Source organism: Chiloscyllium plagiosum, unplaced genomic scaffold (assembly GCF_037043375.1).
Source record: "Chiloscyllium plagiosum isolate Xiang-an unplaced genomic scaffold, Cpla_swu_hap1 HiC_scaffold_14, whole genome shotgun sequence".
Classification (NCBI taxonomy): Eukaryota; Metazoa; Chordata; class Chondrichthyes; order Orectolobiformes; family Hemiscylliidae; genus Chiloscyllium; species Chiloscyllium plagiosum.
Window position 1 is genome coordinate 25,452,973 of NW_028270152.1, and position 23,206 is coordinate 25,476,178.

A 23,206-nucleotide genomic window follows, 5' to 3' on the forward strand; every position below is an offset into this window, starting at 1 on the left:
AATGATACGATTTTTTTGTTAATAATGACATATTTTCTCTCAGGTACAAACTTGATCAGACCATTCAAACAATTCACCAATAGTACCAACATAATTGTAGCTTGATACAAAGATGAAAACTTGTATAATTATTAGCATGTATTTTCCTTCATCTTGTAGGATTTACTGCTTAAAATCAATTTACTCATCGATCATACGATACTTGTGACTCAAAATATCAAAATTAAATTTCAAACAAGATTCTAAAATTATCTGGAGTCAATGTGATATTAAATAAATAATGAAATAAAACAATGTAATGTCACATTTGATAAAAGCTGTGCCATAATCATGTTAAGCTATAGATCTGTATTATTTTCAGTTGAAGCAAGTGTTAAAGATTTTACAACTTATGCGGTCAATCAAAATGCTAAAGTTGAAAGAACTGCAATGATTGACATAATGCATGCGAATCATGAAAAATGGTCTGTTCATTTGCAGTATAACTTTCTAATTATTGTATCCTTACATCAGTGTGGCTAAGTTGTTGGAAGTGTTTCTGAGGGACAGAATTTGCATGCACTGGAAAAACAAGAACTCAGTAGGGATAGTCTACATAGCTTTGCAGGTGGTAAATAGTGTCTCATAACTTGGGAGGTTTTTTTTGAAGATGTGACAAAGAAAATTGATAGAGGCAGGGCATTAGATGTTCTTTATAAGGACTTCAACAAAGCATTCAGCAAGGTTCCGCATGGTAGTTTGATTACCAAGTTTAAATCACATGGTCTCCAGGGAAAGCTAGTAGGACGAGAGGGTTTGAGTTATAGGGAGAGGCTGAATAGGCTGTAACCTTGTTTCCCTGGAGCAGAGGCTGAGGGGTGACCTAACAGAAACTTATAAAATCATGAGGGGCACGGACAGGTCGCCTTCCCAAGGTGGGCAAGTCCAAAAATAGAGGGCATAGGTTTAAGGTGAGAGAGGAAAGGTTTAAAAAAAGGACCTGAGGGATAGCTTTTTCATGTGGAGGGGGTATGAAACAAGCTGCCAGAGCAGATGGTGGAGGCAGGTACAATTATAACATTCAAAGGGAATCTGCATAGGTAAATGAATAGGAAGGGTTAGAAGAAAATGCTTGCAAATGGGAGTAAGTTAGATTGAGATGTCTGGTTAGCACTTAGGAGGTTTCCGTGCTATGTAACTCTCTGACTCTATGTCTGTAACATACCTCTTGTTCAAGCTGGAGCCATAGCCTGTCGGCAGCAGTACTATCAGGTCTGGAGGAAATATATGTATATAGATTGAAAAACAAACACGATGCTGGAAGGAGAAAGTAGTATTTATTAACTTAACAAAATACTAAAACAATCATCGTGAAGTACCAAGTTACTTTTATATTATAGCCAGATTGTGTGAAGTGTAAAACTGAAGAATTGTGTTTTTATACACAAATTGAAAATTAGCACTTTTAGGGTAAAGCAAATTGATTGCAATGATGCACTGTTTCCTTGTACTGTGCATTTATTACTCAATGCACTCAGTCACAGAATCCAGGTGCGATTTTCATTGTACAATTCAGTCACTAATGCTACAGTATACTGGAGCTCAATATGATGTATTATGAAGTACTAAAATCCATGACTGCAATGTCCAATTTTAAAAATTCAGTGATGCGCCCTATGTTGCACAAGTCACAAACTCTCACAGGAAAGACATTTTGGGTGATTGAGAGCCAGAATGTTGGAAACCAGGAATCAACATTCAGGTATTAGCTTAAGCTAAAGCAAGCGACAACTTGCTTTTAACACAAAAAGCTTCCAGAACACAACATGGTGTTAAGGAGGAAAATAAATCCAGATTCATTGTTCCTGTCTCATGGACTGTCAAGGTTTTGGAAGTCAACACTAAAGGTAGCACAGTTTTGCAAATAAGATTTTATAAAAGATCAAAGTCACTTGCTAAAGAAACTCAGTGATGCTAAATATAAACGTGTGCACATTTCTGTGTATCTGGAGACAAGAATACTTTGAATTCAGCCAGTGCTGAATTCTGAATTGTGAAAGGTTAAATTGTGAAAGCAGGAAGGAACCCGCAACACCTGCTCAAAATAAATGGCAGCTGGACACTGACCCATGTCAGACGTCCCTCAACGGTACTCTTCAGCTGTCACCAGGCACACATTTAAAGCATTCTTTCTAGTGTTAATTTGGCAATACTGTTTAATTTTGAAGTGCCTCTTCTCTCCCACAAATAGCCTTCATGTTGAATATACAAATAAGGGCAAACAAAGAAATTTCAACAGAACACCTAATGGTGCAAATTTTATTCTTTGCATATTAAAAGTCAAAGATAATTCAGTTCTGACAAGTGCCACTACTACAGTTCCCAGTGATAGAATTAACTAATAACACCATAGATGCAGAAACTAATCAATGAGACCATCACTGATCTAATAATCCACAATTCCAGTTTCTTGTCTTTTCCCCATAATCCTGAATTCTCTTACGAATTACTAATCAGTCTATCTCAGCCTTGAATATTTTTACAAAACAGCCTCAAAAGTCCTTTGCAGGAAAGAATTCCACAGATTCACCACCCTGAGAGAAAATTCCTTTTCAGGCACGATGGCACAGCGGTTAGCACTGCTGCCTCACAGCGCCAGTGACCCGGGTTCAATTCCCACCTCAGGCAACTGTCTGTGTGAAGTTTGCAAATGCTCTCAGTGTCGGCGTGGGTTTCCTCCGTGTGCTCCGGTTTCCTCCCACAGTCCAAAAATGTGTAGGTTAGGTGAACTGGCCATGCTAAATTGCCCGTAGTGTTAGGTGAAGGGGAAAATGTAGGGGAATGGGTCTGGGTGGGTTACTCTTTGGAGAGTCGGTGTGGACTTGTTGGGCCAAAGGGCATGTTTCCACACTAAGTAATCTAATCTAAATCTAATCTGTCCTAAATGGACCATTTCATATTGTCAGATTATGCCCTCTGGTCCTATGATATCCCTCAAAGGGAAACAGCCTCTGCATCTACCCTGTCAGGTCCCCCAGGGATGTTTCAATGTAGCCTCTCTTCATTTTTCTAAACTCCAATGAGTACAAACCCAACCCACTGAACCTTAAAGAAAATTCCTCCATCAATCCATAATCAACTGTTAAAACCTTCTCTGGACTACCTCCGATGTCAGTACCTCTTTTTAGATAAGATCACCAAAACTGTTCACTGAATTTCAGGTGTGATGCGGGTAGTGTCTGTATTTTTTAAGCAAAAAACACCCTATTTTTATAGTCCGTTCCTTTTGAATTAAAGGCCAACTATCTGGTTATCTTCCCTATGAACTTGGAAGCTTTTCTTTGGCAATTCACGGACAAGAATTCCCTAATTCAGTGGTGCTGCAGGTTTTTGCAATCTTTTTCCATTTCAATAAATATTTAGCTCTTCTACTCTTCTTGCCTCAGTACATAACTTCACATTTTCTCACTTTACATGCCATCTGCTAAGTTCCTGTCCGTTAACTTAGCCTGTCCATACACCTCTACAGACATGGTCATCTGCACCTCTCATCTTGCCACTTATTTTTGTGTCATCCACAACCTTGGTGACTGTCATCTAAATTATGACTATACATTCTAAATAACTGTAGGTGCAGCACAGATCTTTGGCACTCTATTTGTTATGGGTTGCCATCCTAAAATTGCCCCCTAATGTAACAGTCTATGAATTAGCCAGTCCCCTATCCATGTGAATACTCTAAAATATTGCAGACTTTTAGTAGGTAGTTTTATATGCATTATAGTGAATGCTTTTTTTGAAATTCACGAAATTTACTTTACTTATCAACATCCAGTCCCTTTAACTACTTTTAAAATGTAGCTGGTCTAGAATCACTTCAATTTTATTTGTCCAACAAATGCTCTGCATTGAGCTTACAAATCTAATCCAGTATTAAAAGAAAAACGCAAAAACAAGTTGATGAACTAATAAGGAATTTTCTCTCACCCGACTGTGAGCAGAACTTCGAGGCCAGTTCCAGATGATCTGTCAGGTTTGCCAGGAGCTGGACGACAAGGAGGACAATAGAGCATGAAGAATCTAGTGACAGGCACCGCAGCAGCACTTCACTGCTTAATAATTGGTGGAACCTGACAAAATCCAAACAAATTTAGCCAAAGCAATTAACTGCATAATGACTGTTTGCAATTTTCTTTCGCACGTGATTGCATTTTAAAAGCATTTACATCAACAGCTACCTCTCTGACTCAAAAGCAACTTGAAAAATAACATACCAAAATGAGCTTTTATCAGTGTTTTATTTAATTTCTATCTCCTAGGTAGCTCACTTACGTACAAGTCACCATTATGTACTCTAAGTTACCATCTTTGTTACAAATGCAATACCGCATCAATATGAAAATGTTCAACAGTTTTGTCTGATAACTATGCTGAGGAGAAGGGTGGAGGAAATGAAAATGATTGGTGTGGTGTCTAAAGTGCAGGGGGAAAAAGGGACAGGAGACCAAGGAGGGAAACAGCAAAGCAAGTAAGCAAGCAGGAAATTTTAATTCACCTAATAATTGATGGAATCAGAATGGCAATGGTCTTAAAATAAATTGCACCGCATTATCTAACATCTGCCCACTCAAATTTTAGATAACAGATTTACTACAGCTTTTCCACAAATTGGGATCACCAACTTACATAGAACACACCTTCAGGATCATGCACCTTGCAGTGAAGTAGAAAATGTATATTTTGATGATTTAGAGAAGCAGGAAGGCTCCTGTAGACTTCCCATAAAGTCATAAGTGGCATAATTTACACTTACAGCACAGGATCAATAACTAGGCCCTACATCGGGCCTAGCTTTTTGAATACTCTCTTGGGAACTGGACCATCATTTGTTGCCTGCCCCTAGTTGTCCTCATGAAGCTGGTGGTAAGTTTCCTTGATCAACTGTTGTAGTCCACATGCTGTAGGTAAACTCACAATGCCCTTAGGGAGAGATTTCCAGGAATTAACTCAAGGCTACTAAAAGAAAAGGGATATGCTTCCAAGTCAGGACAATAAGTAGTTTGGAGGGGAACTGATAATGGGAACACAACCAGCGCAATTTCTGCCCTTACTCCTCTACATGGAAGTGGCTGTGGATTTGGAAGGGGCTGTCTAAGGAGCCCTGGTGAATTGCTGCAGTGAGATTAGATTCCCTACAGTATAGAAACAGGCATTTCAGCCCAAGTCCACACCAGCCCTCTGAATAGTAACTCACCCAGACCCATTTCCCTACCTTATATTTTATGCCTGACTAACGCACCTAACACGATGGGCAATTTAGCATGGCCAATTCATCTAACTTGCACATCTTTGGATTGTGGGAGGAAACCGGAGAACCTGGAGGAAACCTACGCAGACACGGGGAGAATGTGCAAACTCTACACAGACAGTCGCCTAAGGTGGGACTCGAACCCGGGTCCCTGGCGCTGTGAGGCAGCAGTGCTAACCCCTGAGCCACCATGCCGCCCAGTGCATCTTGCATGGGATGATACTGTTGCTATTGAGCACTGGAGGTGTGTGTGGACAATCACGAGGGTTGCTTTTTCAAGTGTCATTGGAATGCACTCAGCCAAACAAGTGAGAAGTACTGCATCACATTCCGGACTTTTGCTTTATTGTGGGTGGTCAGGCTTTGAGGATATAGGAGGGAGTTAATTGAGGCAGGATTCCTCACGTCTGACCAGTTCTTGCAGCCACTGTCTTTATATGGCTGGTCTAATTCAGTTTTTGGTCAATATTAACTCTCCAGGATATTGATAGTGGGGAATTCAAGTGATGGCAATGCCACTGAATGTCAAGGAGCAATGGTTAGATGCTCTTTTGTTGGAAATGGTCATTGTCTGGCATTTGCACAAATATTACCTATTATTTTCAACACAAACCTGGACGGTGATCAACTTTGCTGCATTTGAGTATGAAATGCTTCACAATATTCAGTATCTGAAGAGTCTCAAGTAGTTTTGAATTTGGTGGAATCATCAGCAAACAAATCCATTTTTGACCTTAGGATGCAGGGAAGGTCATTTATGAAGCAGCTGAAGATGGCTCAGCACAGGGCACTGTCCGAAGGAATTCCTGCAAAGATATCCTGGAGCTGAGAAGACTAACCTCCCAAAACAAAGACACAGGGTATAACTTCAACGAGTAGACAGTTTTTCTTAATTCCCATGATCTTGAGTTTTGCTAAGACTCCTTGATGCCACATGAGGCCTAATACTGTAGCTGAACTCAAAAAGCTTTGTTTTTATTCACTTGGGATGCGTGTGTCTCATTGACTGGGCCAGCATTTATTACCCATCCCTAGTTACCCTTGAGAAGGTGGCGCTGAGCTGTCTTCTTGAACCTCTACAGTCTACGTGCTATAGGTAGACCCACAATGGCTTTAGGGAATTCCAATAGTTTGATCCAGTGACAGTGAAGGGCTAGTGAGTGGCGTTCCCATCTATTTTCAGTATTATTGCCCGATTGCTCTCAGTTTCAAGTGCCTGCAACCATATCTTGATGTCACGTGGAGTGAATTGAAAAGACTGAAGATTGGTTTCTGCAATACTGTGAACCTCCAGAGGAGGCTGCATCTACCAGCACACCAGCAGAGCTCTCGAGGATTACAAAGTAACTAATTTCATGATTAACTGAAAATCCATCAATGTGAGGAAATCCATCAACAATTCTGATTATACACTCCAGTTATCAAATCCACAGAACCCTAACACCAGCAGCGAGAACACCAACCTTTGCAAACCTGCAAGCAATATATGCTTTTGCTTAGACAAGCCAAATATGTAAACAAAAGAATACCATGTAATTTACGACTTATAAAAATTCACTATTGTTTTGAACTATGCTTGGACCAGAACCAGGGCAGACACAATGTATGAGTGTTACAAATGCATAATGTATCCTCTATTTCAAAAGCTTGCTGCTGGTTATTCAAATTGATCACAGACACTAAGGAGTCAAGAAACACATTTTCTACTTCAAAAAATATTATGGACTGTAAAGTATGGAAACTGGGTTTCAATTTTCTTTCATCCCTGTCCAGTACAATATTTTTAAAAAGACCTCATTATAATGAGTCTATTATATATCAAGACTTAAAACCCAAATATCTTTAATCTTTTTACAGCCAGAGGAGAAAAACACAAAAATGTAAAGATTCCCATCACTTTTGGCACAAAGAGTGATATGCATCACAAAGTGAAAAATACATTTTAAGACCAATTTCCCTAAGAGGGAATTATATAAGTGACAGCCAATATCAAACATTTTCTATGTTGCATGTTCAAAAATCCAATTCTAAAATCACTAATTGCGAGCTAAAGGCCCACACAGCAACAAATGATTCGAACTACCAATTCCAATTAATACTCAAATGTTGCTTGTGATTTTGATGAACCAATCACAGCTATTTTAAGTTTTCCCACAACATGCATGCAACCTACCTGAATGCTCAAGGAACTCACTGTCTTTCTTTCTCAAATGTTTTTCAAAAGGCAATGGAAGCAGGATTCCTGCAGAATAGCTAAATAAAAACTGATCATAGAAGTAGCAGTTTAATGATAGCCTTTTCCCTCCCTCTATTATTTGGGTAATTCTGCCATTTGTCAGATTGGAATGATCATTAACCATCGCCCTTGAGAAAAAAAAGGCAATGGGTAGGCAGCACGGTGACACAGTGGTTAGCACTGCTGCCTCACAGCGCCAGAGATCCGGGTTCAATTCCCGTCTCAGGCGACTGACTGTGTGGAGTTTGCACATTCTCCCCGTGTCTGCGTGGGTTTCCTCCGGGTGCTCCGGTTTCCTCCCACAGTCCAAAAATGTGCAGGTTAGGTGAATTGGCCATGCTAAATTGCCTGTAGTGTTAGGTGCAGGGGTAAATGTAGGGGAATGGGTCTGGGTGGGTGCACTTCGGCTGGTCGGTGTGGACTTGTTGGGCCGAAGGGCCTGTTTCCACACTGTAAAGTAATCTAAATAAATGGTCTAGGCACAATCAAGAATATGACTGTGCTTTCAAACAGCTTACAATAGGTTGAATGCCCTCCTTTTGAGCTACAAGATTCTATGATTCTATGGTAGTTTGACCACAGAATATTCAGCCTCAAAAGACTTCTCATGAGCCTACAACCCATTCATTGCATGCATTCTAAATTCAAACAAGCATGCATTAATTTGAAAAATAAGGGCAAGCTCAACAAGTAGTATGCCTGACACTTCAAAGAACTGCTTCCTGGCAAAAAAAAGCAAGAACAAAAGATCAATTGCATTTGCAAAACACATGATCACATTCTGGATTAAAGTCTGAATGGCTCAACTATTGTCCATGTAAGCAACAGATCACAATATAATTTAACATTTGAAAGCCTGTGCAACATCAGACTAACAGTCTAATTAGAATGATCCACAGATTGGATAAAAAATTTTGCTGAACACAATAATAGTTGCATTGTTTTGAAATTTTTAAATTGATTTGAACGGATAAAGCTTCTACCAAATGCTGTCACAAACATTTTAATTACAAAAGTATCAATCGTCATGACTAAATTAAACAAACAGTTAAATACATTTTTAAAAGTATCCTGGTTGCATTTATTTCAGATTAGAAAACTAAATCAGTAGATTTCTGGATGGTTGAAGTTGCCAGACTTGTCTGCCACTATTACTTGGACTGTGTATTTTTTTCCGACATGGTGGCACAGTGGTTAGCACTGCTGCCTCACAGCGCCAGAGACCCGGGTTCAATTCCCGCCTCAGGTGACTCTCTGTGTGGAGTTTGCACATTCTCCCAGTGTCTGCGTGGGTTTCCTCCGGGTGCTCTGGTTTCCTCCCACAATCCAAAAAAATTGTGCAGGTTAGGTGAATTGGCCAGGCTAAATTGCCCGTAGTGTTAGGTGAAGGGGTAAATGTAGGGGAATGGGTCTGGGTGTGTTGCGCTTCGGCGGGTCGGTGTGGACTTGTTGGGCCGAAGGGCCTGTTTCCACATTAAGTAATCAAATCTAAACAAAAAGAAAAACTTTGATATTGTAAAGACAAATCAATCCCAGTTGGGCTTTAAAACACAGATAAGGCCTTCTAAAATTATTCGAAGTGCCCAGATGGCAAATCCAATAACTAGAAAGGATGTAAACCTATGACAGTTAGAGCTGACCTGTGGCACTACCTGGAAGGGATACTGGATAAGGATCAGGAATAACAATCAAAACTCGTTTTATATAACCAAGGGGAGCCGAGGGCAATCACTGTACATTTGCTGTCAACCCAGTTACCACCAGCAAACTCAGAGCACAAGGGTGATTTAACTTGGGACTTCACAGGATTCATAGTGATACTTGTTGATAAAATTTTATTAGTAAGAGAGAGATTTTATTCTGTTTTACTTTACCTGCAGAGGAGTTCAGTAGTAGCGCTTTCTGCGACCTTCCCCAGAACTCTCAGGCTAAGATTCTGCAAATTTTCTCTTCGATGAGAGACACTTATAACCACAGGATCAGAAAGTTGCAGCAATTTGTTGAACAAATGATGCCGAGGTTGTTCTAAACCAACCAATCCCTGTCGTTGAACATGTTCCTCTTGAAGTTCAGATGCTCCTGCTTCGTCTTTGTTTCCATGCCTACTCAGTGTCGCATTCTTATGTGATTGCGTCGTGATGATAGTGCTACCTCCAATACTTTGACTGGAGGTAGGGACCAACAAAGATTTTCCAGCCTTTTGACTATGTGATACAAGATGATATAAAACACCAAGTGCTGAAAGTGCAAAATCTTCCAAATTATTAAAACAATCGTCCACATTTGAGGCAGTAGACTCTACAGAACTGGAGGAGCAGCAATTTCTGTTTCCTGCAGGGTTTCTTCCTACTTTTTCAGTCTGCAAAGCTTGACAATAAGTCCCAAGGTAATAATCAATTAATGGCAAAAGGTGAACTGCACTAGACAGGTCATTTTGAGTACTCAGTCCATGAATAGTTTTTGTGGTGTCCAATATTTCTTCCGATGATTCTTGGTCAAAGATCAGCATATTAATGCCACACACAGCTAAACGCTGAAGCTCACTTAGACTGGAAAGTGTTCCTTTTTTTTCAACTTCAGAAGATTTCTCAGCTAATGAGGTCCCGCTACAAAATGAAAGATGTTATTTTAAAACATTATTATCTGGATTTTTAAAGTTTGGACATATTCTGGATAGTCTAATCAAGTTTCCTATATAATATTGATCTGGATCCATACTGGTTGAGTGAACTTGGTATGTTGGATTGAACCTAAGAAACATAAGCCAACTGAAATATCACATAACCAGAAGTGAAATCCAGCCCTTGAGTAAACAAACCCATGAGAGTTACTGAATACTACAACAAAAGTTTTGTTTTAAACAATATCATATTCTGTATATTTGTTATCGACCCGCTTTTAAAAAAAATATTGAGCAGGTTTGTAAAAATTAATTGGGAGCAGGAGTAAGTCACTCAGTCTCTCAAGCTTGCTCTATCATTGAGATCGTGGCTAATCTGATAGTTCTACATTTCTGCCTACCCCTCATAATTTTCACCACTATACTCACCAAGGGTATATCTCTGACTGAGAAATATTCAGGGACAATGCTGCCAATGTCTTTTGAGTAAGACAAAGTTCCAAAGACTCCCGACCCTCTATGAGAGAAAGAAAAACTCCTTGCCTCTGTCTTAAATGTAACTTTAAGGAAGGCTAAATGTTGTGACAGTTAGATACATATTGGAACAATGACCTCTTAAACATCATAACAATGATAATCCAAACGAGACAAATTGTTGTAACGTTTTGTTTTAGCTGCTGTCGGAAATAAAAAGGAACGGAGGTTAAAAATAATAAAAATATGATAAATGCAGCAGTCAGGGCATAAAGTTTATTATTTTGATGATTGTAAACAGACTATTTTTTTTTATTCATTCATGGGATGTGGGCGCCACTAGCCAGACCAGCATTAATGGCCCATCCCTGATTCCTCAAAAAGCACATAAGAGTCAACCACGTTGCTGTGAGTCTGCAGTCACATGTAGGCCAAACTTGGGTAAGGATGGCACCTTCCTTTCCTAAAGGACATTAGTGAACCAGATGGATTTTTCTGACAATTGACAATGGATTCATGATCATTATTAGACTCTTAATTTCACCATCTGCCAAGGCAGGATTTGAACCTGGGTCTCTGGATGAACATTCCAATGAGAATACCACTAGGCCATTGCCTTCCCCAATCATGCAGAGATTTAGAAATAAATTGATGATATTTGAAACAGAATATGGCATTTTTAAGACACAAAATAGGTACATAATATAATCATTATTCAAGGTTTGAAGGAATGCGCTGCAAGTGAGAAAGTAGTAGTCAAGACCAAGAAGAGACAACAAAAAGAGAAAGTGTGTCCTGTAGGGGAATGGGGGTCTCAGAGTTAGAGAGAGTTCAAATTCTGAGAATTTAAGTGCCATCCTGGAAGCTAACTTATTTGTCTATCTAAACATAGCAAGATTTTACTTTATACTTGGGACATAATTTGGTGTTTTAAAAATACTGCTCAATTTCCAAAAGTACAGCTGGCTGAATGCATTTTAAACACAAAACAGTTGTCAGGAATGAATTATTTACCGAAAGAAACTTCAGCAAAGCAGGATGAACACTCAAAACATCCTTTATTGCCTTGCTGGAATTTAAGAGATTAAAATTAAAAATGCTAAAGCTACAAACATCCATACAATTTCAAAACAAGGAATAAGTTTCATTTTAGAGAAGTCACAATGTGTTACGGCATATTCCTCAAATGTGCTTAGACATTGTAAACTGCTGCAATTTATTCACCCATGTCACCATTCCATCCATATAGGTAATCATTAATAGATTTTTGCCATCAGTATTATGCTGGGAAATACTGCAATTCACTGGCAAAATAATCCACTGAAACAAGAACTCTTTCCAACTTTGGAACTAAATAAGATCATTTCTTTATTCAGAAAGATTTCTTTGCACTATCCGCCAACAATTACAGCAAATTCTCCAATTCTTTTGAAAAATGTAAGATTAGGGCTGTTTAATTTTTTGCATTGTGATATGGAACTTTATTACATTTACTGTTTTCACTTGCAATAAGTTATACTTACATGCCAATGGAACTATGCTGTTGGATCAAACCATAAAATGTTTCAGGACTGCTGTTGAGAAGGTGGCTCAATCCCAAAGTTCCAGGTCCAACTGGTTGGCTCAGCAACACAGTCATCAGTACAGCACCTTAAGAAGCACACATTCCACAATAAAAAGAGATCACTACGTTGCTGAAGCCAACAACTAATGCCTAAGAAAAACAGAAGTTAAACAATTTCTGGCCTGCACAACAACATCAGCTCTTTCCCACCATGATGTCCAACTTTGAAACAAGACCTATTTTAATGACAAAAGTTACAAATTTGGCCCATTTACTCATAAGTATTCATAATTGTTTACAGGTGGTTTGGAACAATGGAGCAGTCTTGATAGCAATATAGGAACATTTAACCTGCGAAATATTTGCAATAGTTATTCTTAAGTCATCCCACCTCAGACACTTCCCTTCAAAATCAACATACTGGTTCATCCAAAAGATCAAATTTGTGCAAGGGCCTTAGGACTGGTCATAGTCATAGGAGTGGCTTACAAATACAAGTAGTTTAAATTTACCTCAGTAATAAATAGGATATTTAGTTGGAGATAATAAACAAAGGCATTGAAAGTCTGAGAAGCCTCACCTTTGACTGCTTCTCTGCCCGTTCTATTAGTCATTTGAAGATCAGCATTGGACCAAGTTGCCTGCCTCTCCTCACCTATATAAATGAAAATACACCTCCAACTAAATAACGCGAACTGAAAACAAATGTCAAAACTGTACCTTTAACTCAATTAAAATTGAATCAAAATGTTATTTTCATATTTCTAATACACACAAACAAGCAAATAAAAATGATAAACAGAGGAAAGTTTACATTTGACTGACTTTCATCCCTCATCCACCTCTGAAAAATTCACACATTAGGGTGAAGTCACAAACCCAATAATTCACACCTATGGCAACTGGCTGAGCACATAAATTTCAGATGTATCATAACCTAGAGCCTCAAGGAGGGAGGATGGGGGATTAAAAATGCTGTCAGTGAGAAGGAATTCAGTTCCACTAAGGAATGTTAAAGGTATGAACACCAGAAAGTATCTAAAAAATGAAGATTTTAGTGAACTCATGCCAGTGAAGAAGTGTTTTGACAATTCTTAGGTTCTCCGTGCAATGACACAGTTCAGATCATTAACACTTCATGTACACAATTCTAAGTATTCATCATGATTTGACATTAACACTTCCCTATATTTTGCAAATTTCTTCCCTCATTCTTCCAAATTCCTAGGCTACTCCAGGATGGCACCTGAGAGTGAGATGAATATAGGCAGAACATATACTCATCTTCAAAAGATCATGAAGAAGTGAGATTCTAGGAATAGAATAGCCAATACATCATATACGGACTTCTCACAATCCCCATAAAAGATCAAATTTACAATTTACAATGCTACTCAAGAAACCACAGGAACTTAATATGTGCAATTTTAAGAGGTTTCCTCAGAGTCTAATGGAGGTGACCCCATTCTCTCAGGGATTGCAATATGCCTACAAAATTATATAGAGTCTGATTGTCACCTAAGAATTCTATCCAACACTTGGAGATTGAAAACATTTGAATAGTGCAATACCTTTATAACAGTCATCTGTTTGTTACATGCAGTAATCATCACCTAATTGCCAAGTATTGATACAAAGTTGTTTACAAAAATTTAAATTGTAAATTAATAATTGTAGCCCAGTTATTAGAAACCCTACTTGAATTTTACTACACTAAAATAAACACTGCCTGACTCATAACAAAAGAATATCCATTTTTCACTACTGAATAGAGATTTCTCTTTCACTCTTTAATGCAGAATCAACACTTGAGTAAATCAATGTGTCATGTCTGGAATAAAAGATATTATAGATCGAGTGTCCAGGGCATATTACCAGGTGACACCAATATTTTTAAAGGCATGGAAACTGCATCCCCAAACCCATAACCTATATCATCATGAATTAATTGGCATGGGCTCATATTCTGCCAAATTGCACCTATGCGTTAATATCATAATTACTTACTTGCAGGTTGTCTGCTATGAGACAATCTTCCCTGAAAGGAATTAAGTGAGGGACACTTTTTCGACATTTTCCTCTTGGTAATGTGCAATTCTTTCAAATCCTGAGTGTCTGTAACTGTTAAAAGTTATAATTTGAACTCTTAATTACCAGTTCCATAACATCATCCATTTACACCCAGGTTCATCCAATATTACACTGAAACACAGATTAATGCCTTACATTACCTCTAGACAATGCTAATACACTGCTTTCCTGGGTAGCTTCCCATTCTACACCCAGTATAAACTGCAAATTAACAAAGCCAGCTGCCATACTCAAATAAGCATCAAGTCTCACTCACTGCATCATCTCTGTGCATATGGACCCATATTTGTTTCCAGTTTGGTACAGAGACAAACACTCAAGCTTATGTTCAAATCCCTCATGATCTTAAACCTCCAATAATTCTCTCTACATCAAATATTCCATGATCTTACTACTCTAATATCTTCCTACTCATGTTATATTGTAATCAACAAAAGTATCGTGATCCGACAAACAGCATACGCTCCAGCAACAATACCTGCTGTGCTTCATTCAATTCAGTTCCTCAGCCTGGCATCAATTTAGTACATCAGAGCAGTTATTTATTTTTCATCAAAATTATTTTTTGTTTATTTCTAGGTTACCTACTGTTTAGCAGTAATGTCACAAACAGTGTTAAATATCTGACACAAACTGAAGACAATAGGTAATATGAAACAGTTCGTTATTTGGTTTATAAGGTGGTAAAGAGTGCCTGTAAAAGGGTGCAGCAATGGCATGCAAATCCAATTACCTCCAGGCCTTTAATCTGGTTCTCCTTAATTAAGAGTCACATTCCTCTGTTGATGCCCAAAGTCATGCAAGGGAGCACGTAGCAACAACCCAAATACATCTGATTCTGTACCAATAATCATGATGAAAATAAGGTGAATATGAAAACTGGTGGGAATCCATAGATGCAGCCCCTATTCAAGAGTAGCTCCAAGACTACTGATCTGAAGCAAGCGGGAAAGGCATGCTTTTAGAAACAAAATACTGTTGATGCTGCAAATCGGAAAGAAACACAGAAAATGGTGGAAAATCTGAGTCGATCTGGCAGCAACTATGGAGACAGAACTGATTGTCATATTGGACTTGAAATATCAGCACTGCTTCTCTCTCTACCAGACCTGATGTAACAAAAGCTGTTTTTTAAAAAAAAACATTTGTTTCTTAATATTGTGATGACTGTTGTTTCTGTTCTGCACCAAACTCAGCTAAAAGTCAGTTATTTACATTGAAATATATTAGTTTAAAAAAAAATCAATGGTCTGACGACTAACAGTGGTATTTTAAAATCTCAAGCCCAATGAATACCATGGAATTTGGATCAGTGACACATTTATTTTCAGAAGATGTAGTTCCTGAAAATGAATTCTGCAGCTCCGGATTACATTCCATCAATTTTTTTGACAACTTAAAAAAGCAAAGGAGTCAAAAAGAAAGGCTGTGTTTAGATTTATGGATGGTTAAAACATGTTTCAAGATCAAAAATACGCAGGATAATCATACTAGCTACTTGTAGATCATGAATAAAACATATTCATCCTAATAAAGGGTGATCAAGACTGGGAACTCAATATTCAAGGAAATTTGACATACTGAAAAATTAGATAGTGTAGGGTAGCCATGTTAACAAAGAAATGTATCATGCAATAGTGAATAGCTATTCAGGTGCAATGGCTTGTGAGATGGAACTGTTTGGGTGGTAATAAAGAACAGCAAGGGAACAATGTCAAGGGTGTAAGTCATCTACAGACCTCTAATGAGGTGCATCACTGTAGGACAAAATATAAATCAGGAAATAATGGAGATATGCAAGGGCATTATAACTGTTATTGTGATTTAAATTGACTCAACTAAGACACAGTTACAGAATAACGGATGCTCATTTTAAACTGAGGTGTGAAGGAATTTTTTTCTCTCAGAAGGTAGTGAATGTCTAGAATTGTCTACTTCAAAGATCTGTGATGGTTGATCGCTGAAAGTATTTAAGAATGCAGAAGTAGAAGGGTGATATTTTAACCCAGGAATTGAAGGCTATAAAGAGCCGGGATTAAAAAAAAATGGAGGCCAAAAGCAGGTCAGCCATGATAGAATTGAGGAGCTGAATGACTACTGCTCCTATTGCTTAGGTTCTTATATATACAAAATTAAATAGATAAAGACATGCTAACCAATGATTCAAATATTCTTCACAGAGAAATTTCATATCTTGATGGTAAAAATTCAGAAAATGTCTTTGACAAGTTCATAACACTTGCAGTTTATTATCAAACCAACAAAATAAATGTCATGAGGAAAAAAAATCACCTTCCTGATCAGCCAAGATCCGGTTCGCTGCTGGAGCAGAACAAACAGAACGCACAGGAGACATCTCGGCAGCAAATGCTTTTTTATCAGGAAAATAATTCCTTGCAATCTGAAAAGGACTACTTTCAGGTTTAATGGATCCAGATGAGTTTTTCCTAGGGCTAAACAGACATTTTGTTCACAGCTATTTTTCATATCAAGGCAAATATTAAAAATTAATATTTGAATGTGTATAAATACTCCAATAATTTGAATTTAGCACAATAATCCACTAAGGAATCAGTGTCATTTAGTTTATGTTTTTCAACTAAAAGAATTTATTGTAATCAGTTCATGGGATTTGGTCATAGCTGGCCAGCATTTGCCTCTGGAGGTGGTGATAATGAGCTGCTTTCAATAATTTGATACACGAATTTGGTAATTCTTTGAAAATAAAATTTTACGTAGATCAGTATAAGTAAGGTCAAATTCACTCTCAAATTCACATTGTTTTCTCTTCTTGTTCAATAGCCCTCTGAATGAGCCAACTAAATTCAATAAGCAAGAGACTAAATATCAGGCATGAGAATTTAACATTTTCTCCTATGAAGAGCAAAGATTTTAAAATAAAATGTCCACAGTACAGTATTCATTACGAGAATACCCAAGCCCAAAAACAAATCTGAGTTTCCCAGCTGAGTTTCCCAACACCCATACGGATGAAATAATGCTGAAGATTTATGTATTAAGTCCAAGAATCTCAATTACCATTTTGTTGCAGTGTACAATCTTCAATGCCTAGTTGCGAGTAACATAGGTACAAATTGAAAAACAGTTGAGTGAAATTTATGTTTACAATTAAAAATTAAATAATTGTGGTATTTAGCTAGCTAAGCTGATGAGAGAAAGAAGGCAAACTACCAGCAGCTCATTACATGCCTCTCACCTGTGCAATGCATATAAGCAATATCGTAAAACTGACATTTTCAGGTGACTGGGAAAAAAAAATGTGTATCTCTTGCCAAAAACAACTGTCACACACAAACTGATCTGTTGCCCAAGAATCAAGGTTTCCAAACTGCACACAAACCATAAATGTTGTGCAATATATTATCCTCAACAATCAACTCGAAAATTTTAGAATATTTTTCCTGGTTTTGAAAGAAAACATTTCATTCGCCATTCTGATTGGATGAAACAAACTACATAGTCCAGCTAGCCTGTTAAACCAGTTAATTGTAATGCTCACCTTTTCCCACAGGACAGGATTTATGGATGTTACACGAACAAGTTTATTGCACATGTGGCACAGCTAATGTCTTCACAGAATAAATAAAAAAAACAGAAGAGGAACAAATACAGACTTGAAAGAAGTCTTTCAGTCTCAAAAGCCAAATATAAAACATTCATTTAGTTTGCCTCAAGTACCTGATTTTTGCAACACTTGGGACTGCAGATTTGGTTAGTCTTTCACAACTTTTGAGTTTTGCACGCAGCTCATTCATCTCTGCTTCTTTGAAGTGTAGTTCAGACTGCAATGACTGTACCTAAATTTTTAAAAAAACACACCATTAAAAATATATTTATCTAGACAGAAGACTAAGCTAACGTCAAGATGTAGTGAATTAAATTGAAAAGGAATGGAACAGCATGGGCTTTTAGCAAAAAATTGCCATTGTAAAATTTAAGTAGCAACAATCTTAAAAGGGGCATTTTGTTATAATTCATTCATGGGATCTGGTTGTCACAATCTTAACCAGCAATTATTGCTCATCCCTAGTTGCCCTTGAGAAGATGATGAGCCATCTTCTTGAAGAACTGCAATCCAAGTGCCTAAATTAATCCCAAAATGCCAAGAGGCCGAGAATTCCATAGTGGCACTGTTACCATTAACTTCAAGATTCCACATGTTGGGGAACTAAAGTCAAGGTGGGCTGGGGAGTATAAAAGGTAGGAGCTCCATTTCAATATCTTGGTGCATATACTGATGTTTGGATGGGCGAAAACCAATGGTCTCCAAACTTAATGATTTTCTTTGCCTTGGCTTGAACCTGAAGAGTGCCCTCAATCAGAGATCTACTTCCAAAACATCATGGAGTGCAGATAAGGGACAAAAGGAAAATTAGACACTAAAACTGTCCTTTTTAACATTTCAATGCACTCAACTTACTCTTCAAATACATAAAGAATTACAATATTAACTAAGCAGCAATGAAGCAGCACGCATCAATAATAGCAAACAAAAAACAAGCATATAACTCCTTACAAAAGAGATGTGAGGAAGTTTGTGCAAAATATAAAAATCAATATGTATCTGTTGAACCAAATAGTCAGTTACTGCTGCAGGCCCAATATAATTCAATGCAAATTCCCAAGTCAAACAACCAATGAAGGACAGACACTGAATGAAACAGAACTTCTGGCCCATTGAAAAGACGAAACTGAGATAACTCAGGAGTTACAGAATAGCCGAACACAAGGTCAGTGCATATTTACATGCAACTTTTCACAGGAAATCTAAACAAAGTAGACTTGTGCATGCTTTTGAAGGCACTGGCTTAGTAAGCAATATAGTCTTTATTCTAAATTAGAGGTCATACAAATTGAAATAGGAAGTGATCTTTCTTGCTCTATTTGTTTCATACCTTTTTGGAGAGCTCCTTTTCTCTTTGGCTTTGAACTTCTGCTTTCTCCTTCTCATCAAGTATGTACATTTTTTTTTGCTGGTCAAATTCAGATTCCACACGGCGTAAAGAGTCTCGCAGAACTCGAATTTCACCATTTTTCACCTGCAGTTTCCCTTCTAGTTCATTAAACTGATGAATTAATAAATGTCACTTTAAACTATTATTTAAATACATGCAGAAACTCAAAGATTAACTTGAACAATCTCAAACATTTAAATGTCATTTACAAACATTATTGTCAAGATTCTAAAATTAGGATGTGACAGAAAAAGGAGAATTTTTAACAAATTCAAGAAGTTCACAGAACTGAGCATAGCCTTAACTTATAAAGAAGTTACATACAGATTTGTTAAAGTAGATTAATTTTTGAATACATCTAATTATTTTATCTATAACCTCAAATTAGACATTCTAATGGTGCTTTGCATGTTATCAATTTAGCTAATTTAACTAACATAAGATTAAAGTACCCATCATGAGCAGTGGAGGTTACAAATAGTTATGTTCTAAAATGTCTGCTTGAGTTCAGATAGAACATTCTGAAAAGGATAATCAGCTTGGAAACATGCCCATGTGATCTGGCTGCCACATAGACAGAAAGTATTGAAATGTCAAGTGACAGCTTTAACACCTTTGCAAAGCATCTCACAGAAAAGCACAGTTTTTTTTTAGAAGCAGAGAGGGATTGTTTTCTGTTAACAATTAAACAGGATGCGGTGAGAGTTTGTTTTCTGTTGGAAAGGAAAGGAACACAACGGTAAAGGCTCTGTGGATTTAATGAATGCCTTAATGCGGAGGTGAATCTTATTGATGAAAACTGGATCTAGAAGACCCAGGCTAGGCGAAATAATTTTCAAAGGATACTGGATGTTTTTACCGAGTGCAGCGGGGAGAAACAAGACTGGAGTGCTGGGGAATACTTTGGAATTTTTTGTAATGTTACTTATCAGCCAGAGATGTGGTGCACAGCAAAAAAAAAGGTGTTGATTCAAAGATACCTTTGATTTCAATAGACAACAATAAATTAAGTAGTGTTGAAATTTTGTTCTTCAGTTATTTCTGGTCACTGAGAAAATGTGTTCCTTTTCAAAAAAGGATTACTTTCCACTGGGATTGTACATACAAACACATGAATTAGGAACAGAAGTAGGTCATTTAGTCCCTTCAACCCACTCTGTCATTCAATAAGATCTATTACTCCACATTCCCACCTACCCTGATAACCTTTCACCCGCTTATCAAAAACACTCTGATTCCCCCATTTTTCAAGAGAAAGAGACACCCCCCAAAAACATTCTCCCTTTTTCTGTGTAAATGGGAATGAACCCTTATTTTTAAAAAGGAACTCTTAGTTCCAGATTCTCTCAAGTGGAAACGTCTGTTCCTCATCCTCCCTGTCAAGGTCAGCCAGGATCTCATAAGTTTTAATCAAATCACCTCCTACTCTTCTCAACTCCAGCAGTTACACCACTGTAACACCTGAAGATATAGCAACATTCAATGTGCTATTGCTGATATAAAGAAACCAAGAGTGTATTCCAGGCTGAGCAAGGCTCAGTCAGCATGTCTGGAGATGTTAAAACAAGATTTGGAAATGTTCAGGTTCCAAGTTTGAGTTTCACTCAGCGCAGGCAACAATTAACAAAAGTATCCTGTAAAGACTCACTGTATCCCAACAACATTCATTCTCCAATAGAAGCTATATTGATTTTCCTTTCTCAGAGAAGTAATCAAGGAGGAGGCCAAACAAAGATTTGATGCATCCCTTTAAGGCAGAAGGAAAAATAAATCAACATGCCAGTCAACTGGATATCCCAACAAATTGGTGAAGATTATGGATATTCATAAAATGCAGGACAAATCCAACACAGCCAATTACTGCCCCAGTCTACTCTTGATCATCAGTATCATGATGGAAGGTGTCATCAGTGCTATCCGGCAGCACAGGTTCAGCAATAACATCCTCAGTGACACCCAGTTTGAGTTCTGCCAGGGTCACTCAGCTCCTGACCTCATTATGGCCTTCGTTCAAAAATGGACAAAAGAGGTGAATTCCAGAGGTGATGTGAGAGTGACAGCCCTTCACCTCAAGGTTGCATTCAACCAAATATGGCATCAAGGAGCTCTAACAAAGCAGGAATCAATGGGTACAGGGGCAAAATCTCTGCTGGTTGGAGTCACATCTGGCAGATAGGAAAATGGTTGTGCTTGAAGGTCAGTCATCTCAGGTATAGGAGTTCCTCAGGGTAGTGTCCTAGGCCCAATCAGCTTCAGCTCCTTCATCAATGACCTTCCCTTCCTCATAAAGGTCAGATGTGGGGATGTTCGCTGTTGATTACACAATGTTCAGCACTATTTCTGACTCATCAGATACTGAAGCAGTCCAGATTTGGAGATGCCGGTGTTGGACTGGGGTGTACAAGGTTAAAAATCACACGACACCAGGTTATAGTCCAACAGGTTTGATTGGAAGCACCACCTTTTGGAGTGCTGCTCCTTCAGCAGGTGGTCATTCATTTCACACAAACGCCAGGCTATGACTATCTCCAATAAGAGACAACTTCACCACTGCCCTTTGACATTCAATGGTGTTACCATCACTCAATCCCTTACCATTAACATTTTGTCTAGTCTGTGGTAACTCCCAATCAACTGAACTCACCACTTAAACACAATGGCAACAAGAGCAGGTCAGAGGCTAGGAATACTGTTGCAATTAACTCCCCTCCTGACTCCCCAAAACCATTATTGGAGATAGTCATAGCCTGGCATTTGTGTGATGTGAATGACCACCTGATGAAGGAGCAGCACTCCAAATACACTTGCCTGGATGAATGCAATCCCAACAACACTCAAAAAGCTTAACACCATCCAGGATAAAGCAGCCCTTTTGACTGGCACTACATCCACAAGCATCCACTTCCGCCACGACCAATGCTCAGTAGCAATGTGTACTATCTACAGGATGCACTGCCGAAATTCACCTAAGATCTTCAGACAGCATCTTCCAAACCCATGACTACTTCCGTCTAGAAGGACGTGAACAGCAGGTACATGGGAACACCACCACCCGCAAGTTCCCCTCCAAGCCACTCACCCCCATGACTTGGAAATACACTGTCACTCCTTTACTGTCGCTGGGCTAAAATCCTGTAATTCCTTCCTTAATGGCATTTTGAGTCAACCTGCAGCATATGGACTACCTTCTCAACTGCAAGTAGGGAAAGGCAATAAATGCTGGCTAGCCAGCAATGTCCACATGCCACAAATCAATAATAAAAATATTGACACAGTATGGAGGAACAAACACATATACAAATAAATCATACATCAAAAAGAGCACGAACAAAACTTAATACTCAAATAATGGCAATCTTAAGATTCACATGACAATTTTTTTTAGTACATAGATTTCTCATCACCTATACCAAATAGCCAAAAGGTGAAGCTACTGCCAAATATCGCACTCACAAGAAAATAGACAAAATAAAGGCCATTATTTAGATGGTAATCATAGCTCATTTTTTCAAAAGAAGTGGACATCATCAGAGATATCTTGGTCTTATCAAAGTCAAAGAGTCAAATACTGAAATTCAGAGCCAAGCAAGATGCAAGTCTAATTAACAATTTTGTATTGCCTCAAATAGTTTTATATATATTCATTGACAATTAAAGGCCTCCAAAGATAATATGGAACAAAAACATATTCTACAATATTATTCTCAACCTTTCCAATCAATGAGGTTGAGGCTTTTCTATTTGATGCTCTCATCATTGAGGGACAAAAAATTCATTGTTATCAGAAACTCAAGACCAACCAACAAATTGTTAAACTAAGTTAATGCTGTTTTCTTCTCTACAATCCTAAACAAAAGCCTTCTGGAGGTTAAAAAAAAAAGCTTTGTTGTTAAATGAGATTTTGGAGAAGATTTGTAGCTCGGGTTGTGGATCAGGTTTAAGCTTCCTTGCTGAGCTG

At 38.1% G+C, this 23,206-nt stretch overlaps 1 protein-coding gene across 7 annotated transcripts in view; it reads right to left on the minus strand.

Annotated features, from left to right (window-relative positions):
• Window positions 1-23,206, minus strand: part of atrip (ATR interacting protein) — a 49,744-nt gene that overhangs the window by 18,683 nt on the left and 7,855 nt on the right. For 3 of the 7 annotated variants that reach the window (XM_043707882.2, XM_043707881.2, XM_043707880.2), the window contains 9 exons: window positions 19,189-19,359; window positions 17,972-18,090; window positions 16,565-16,725; window positions 14,189-14,302; window positions 12,762-12,836; window positions 12,141-12,267; window positions 9,398-10,129; window positions 3,967-4,109; window positions 1,205-1,296 (listed from right to left, as the gene is read on the minus strand). In XM_043707882.2, the coding sequence (XP_043563817.2) occupies window positions 1,205-1,296; window positions 3,967-4,109; window positions 9,398-10,129; window positions 12,141-12,267; window positions 12,762-12,836; window positions 14,189-14,302; window positions 16,565-16,725; window positions 17,972-18,090; window positions 19,189-19,359 (1,734 nt within the window). The remainder of the gene's footprint in view (window positions 1-1,204; window positions 1,297-3,966; window positions 4,110-9,397; window positions 10,130-12,140; window positions 12,268-12,761; window positions 12,837-14,188; window positions 14,303-16,564; window positions 16,726-17,971; window positions 18,091-19,188; window positions 19,360-23,206) is intronic. The other 4 variants (XM_087994202.1, XM_043707883.2, XM_087994203.1 and 1 more) reach the window with 4 other exon arrangements.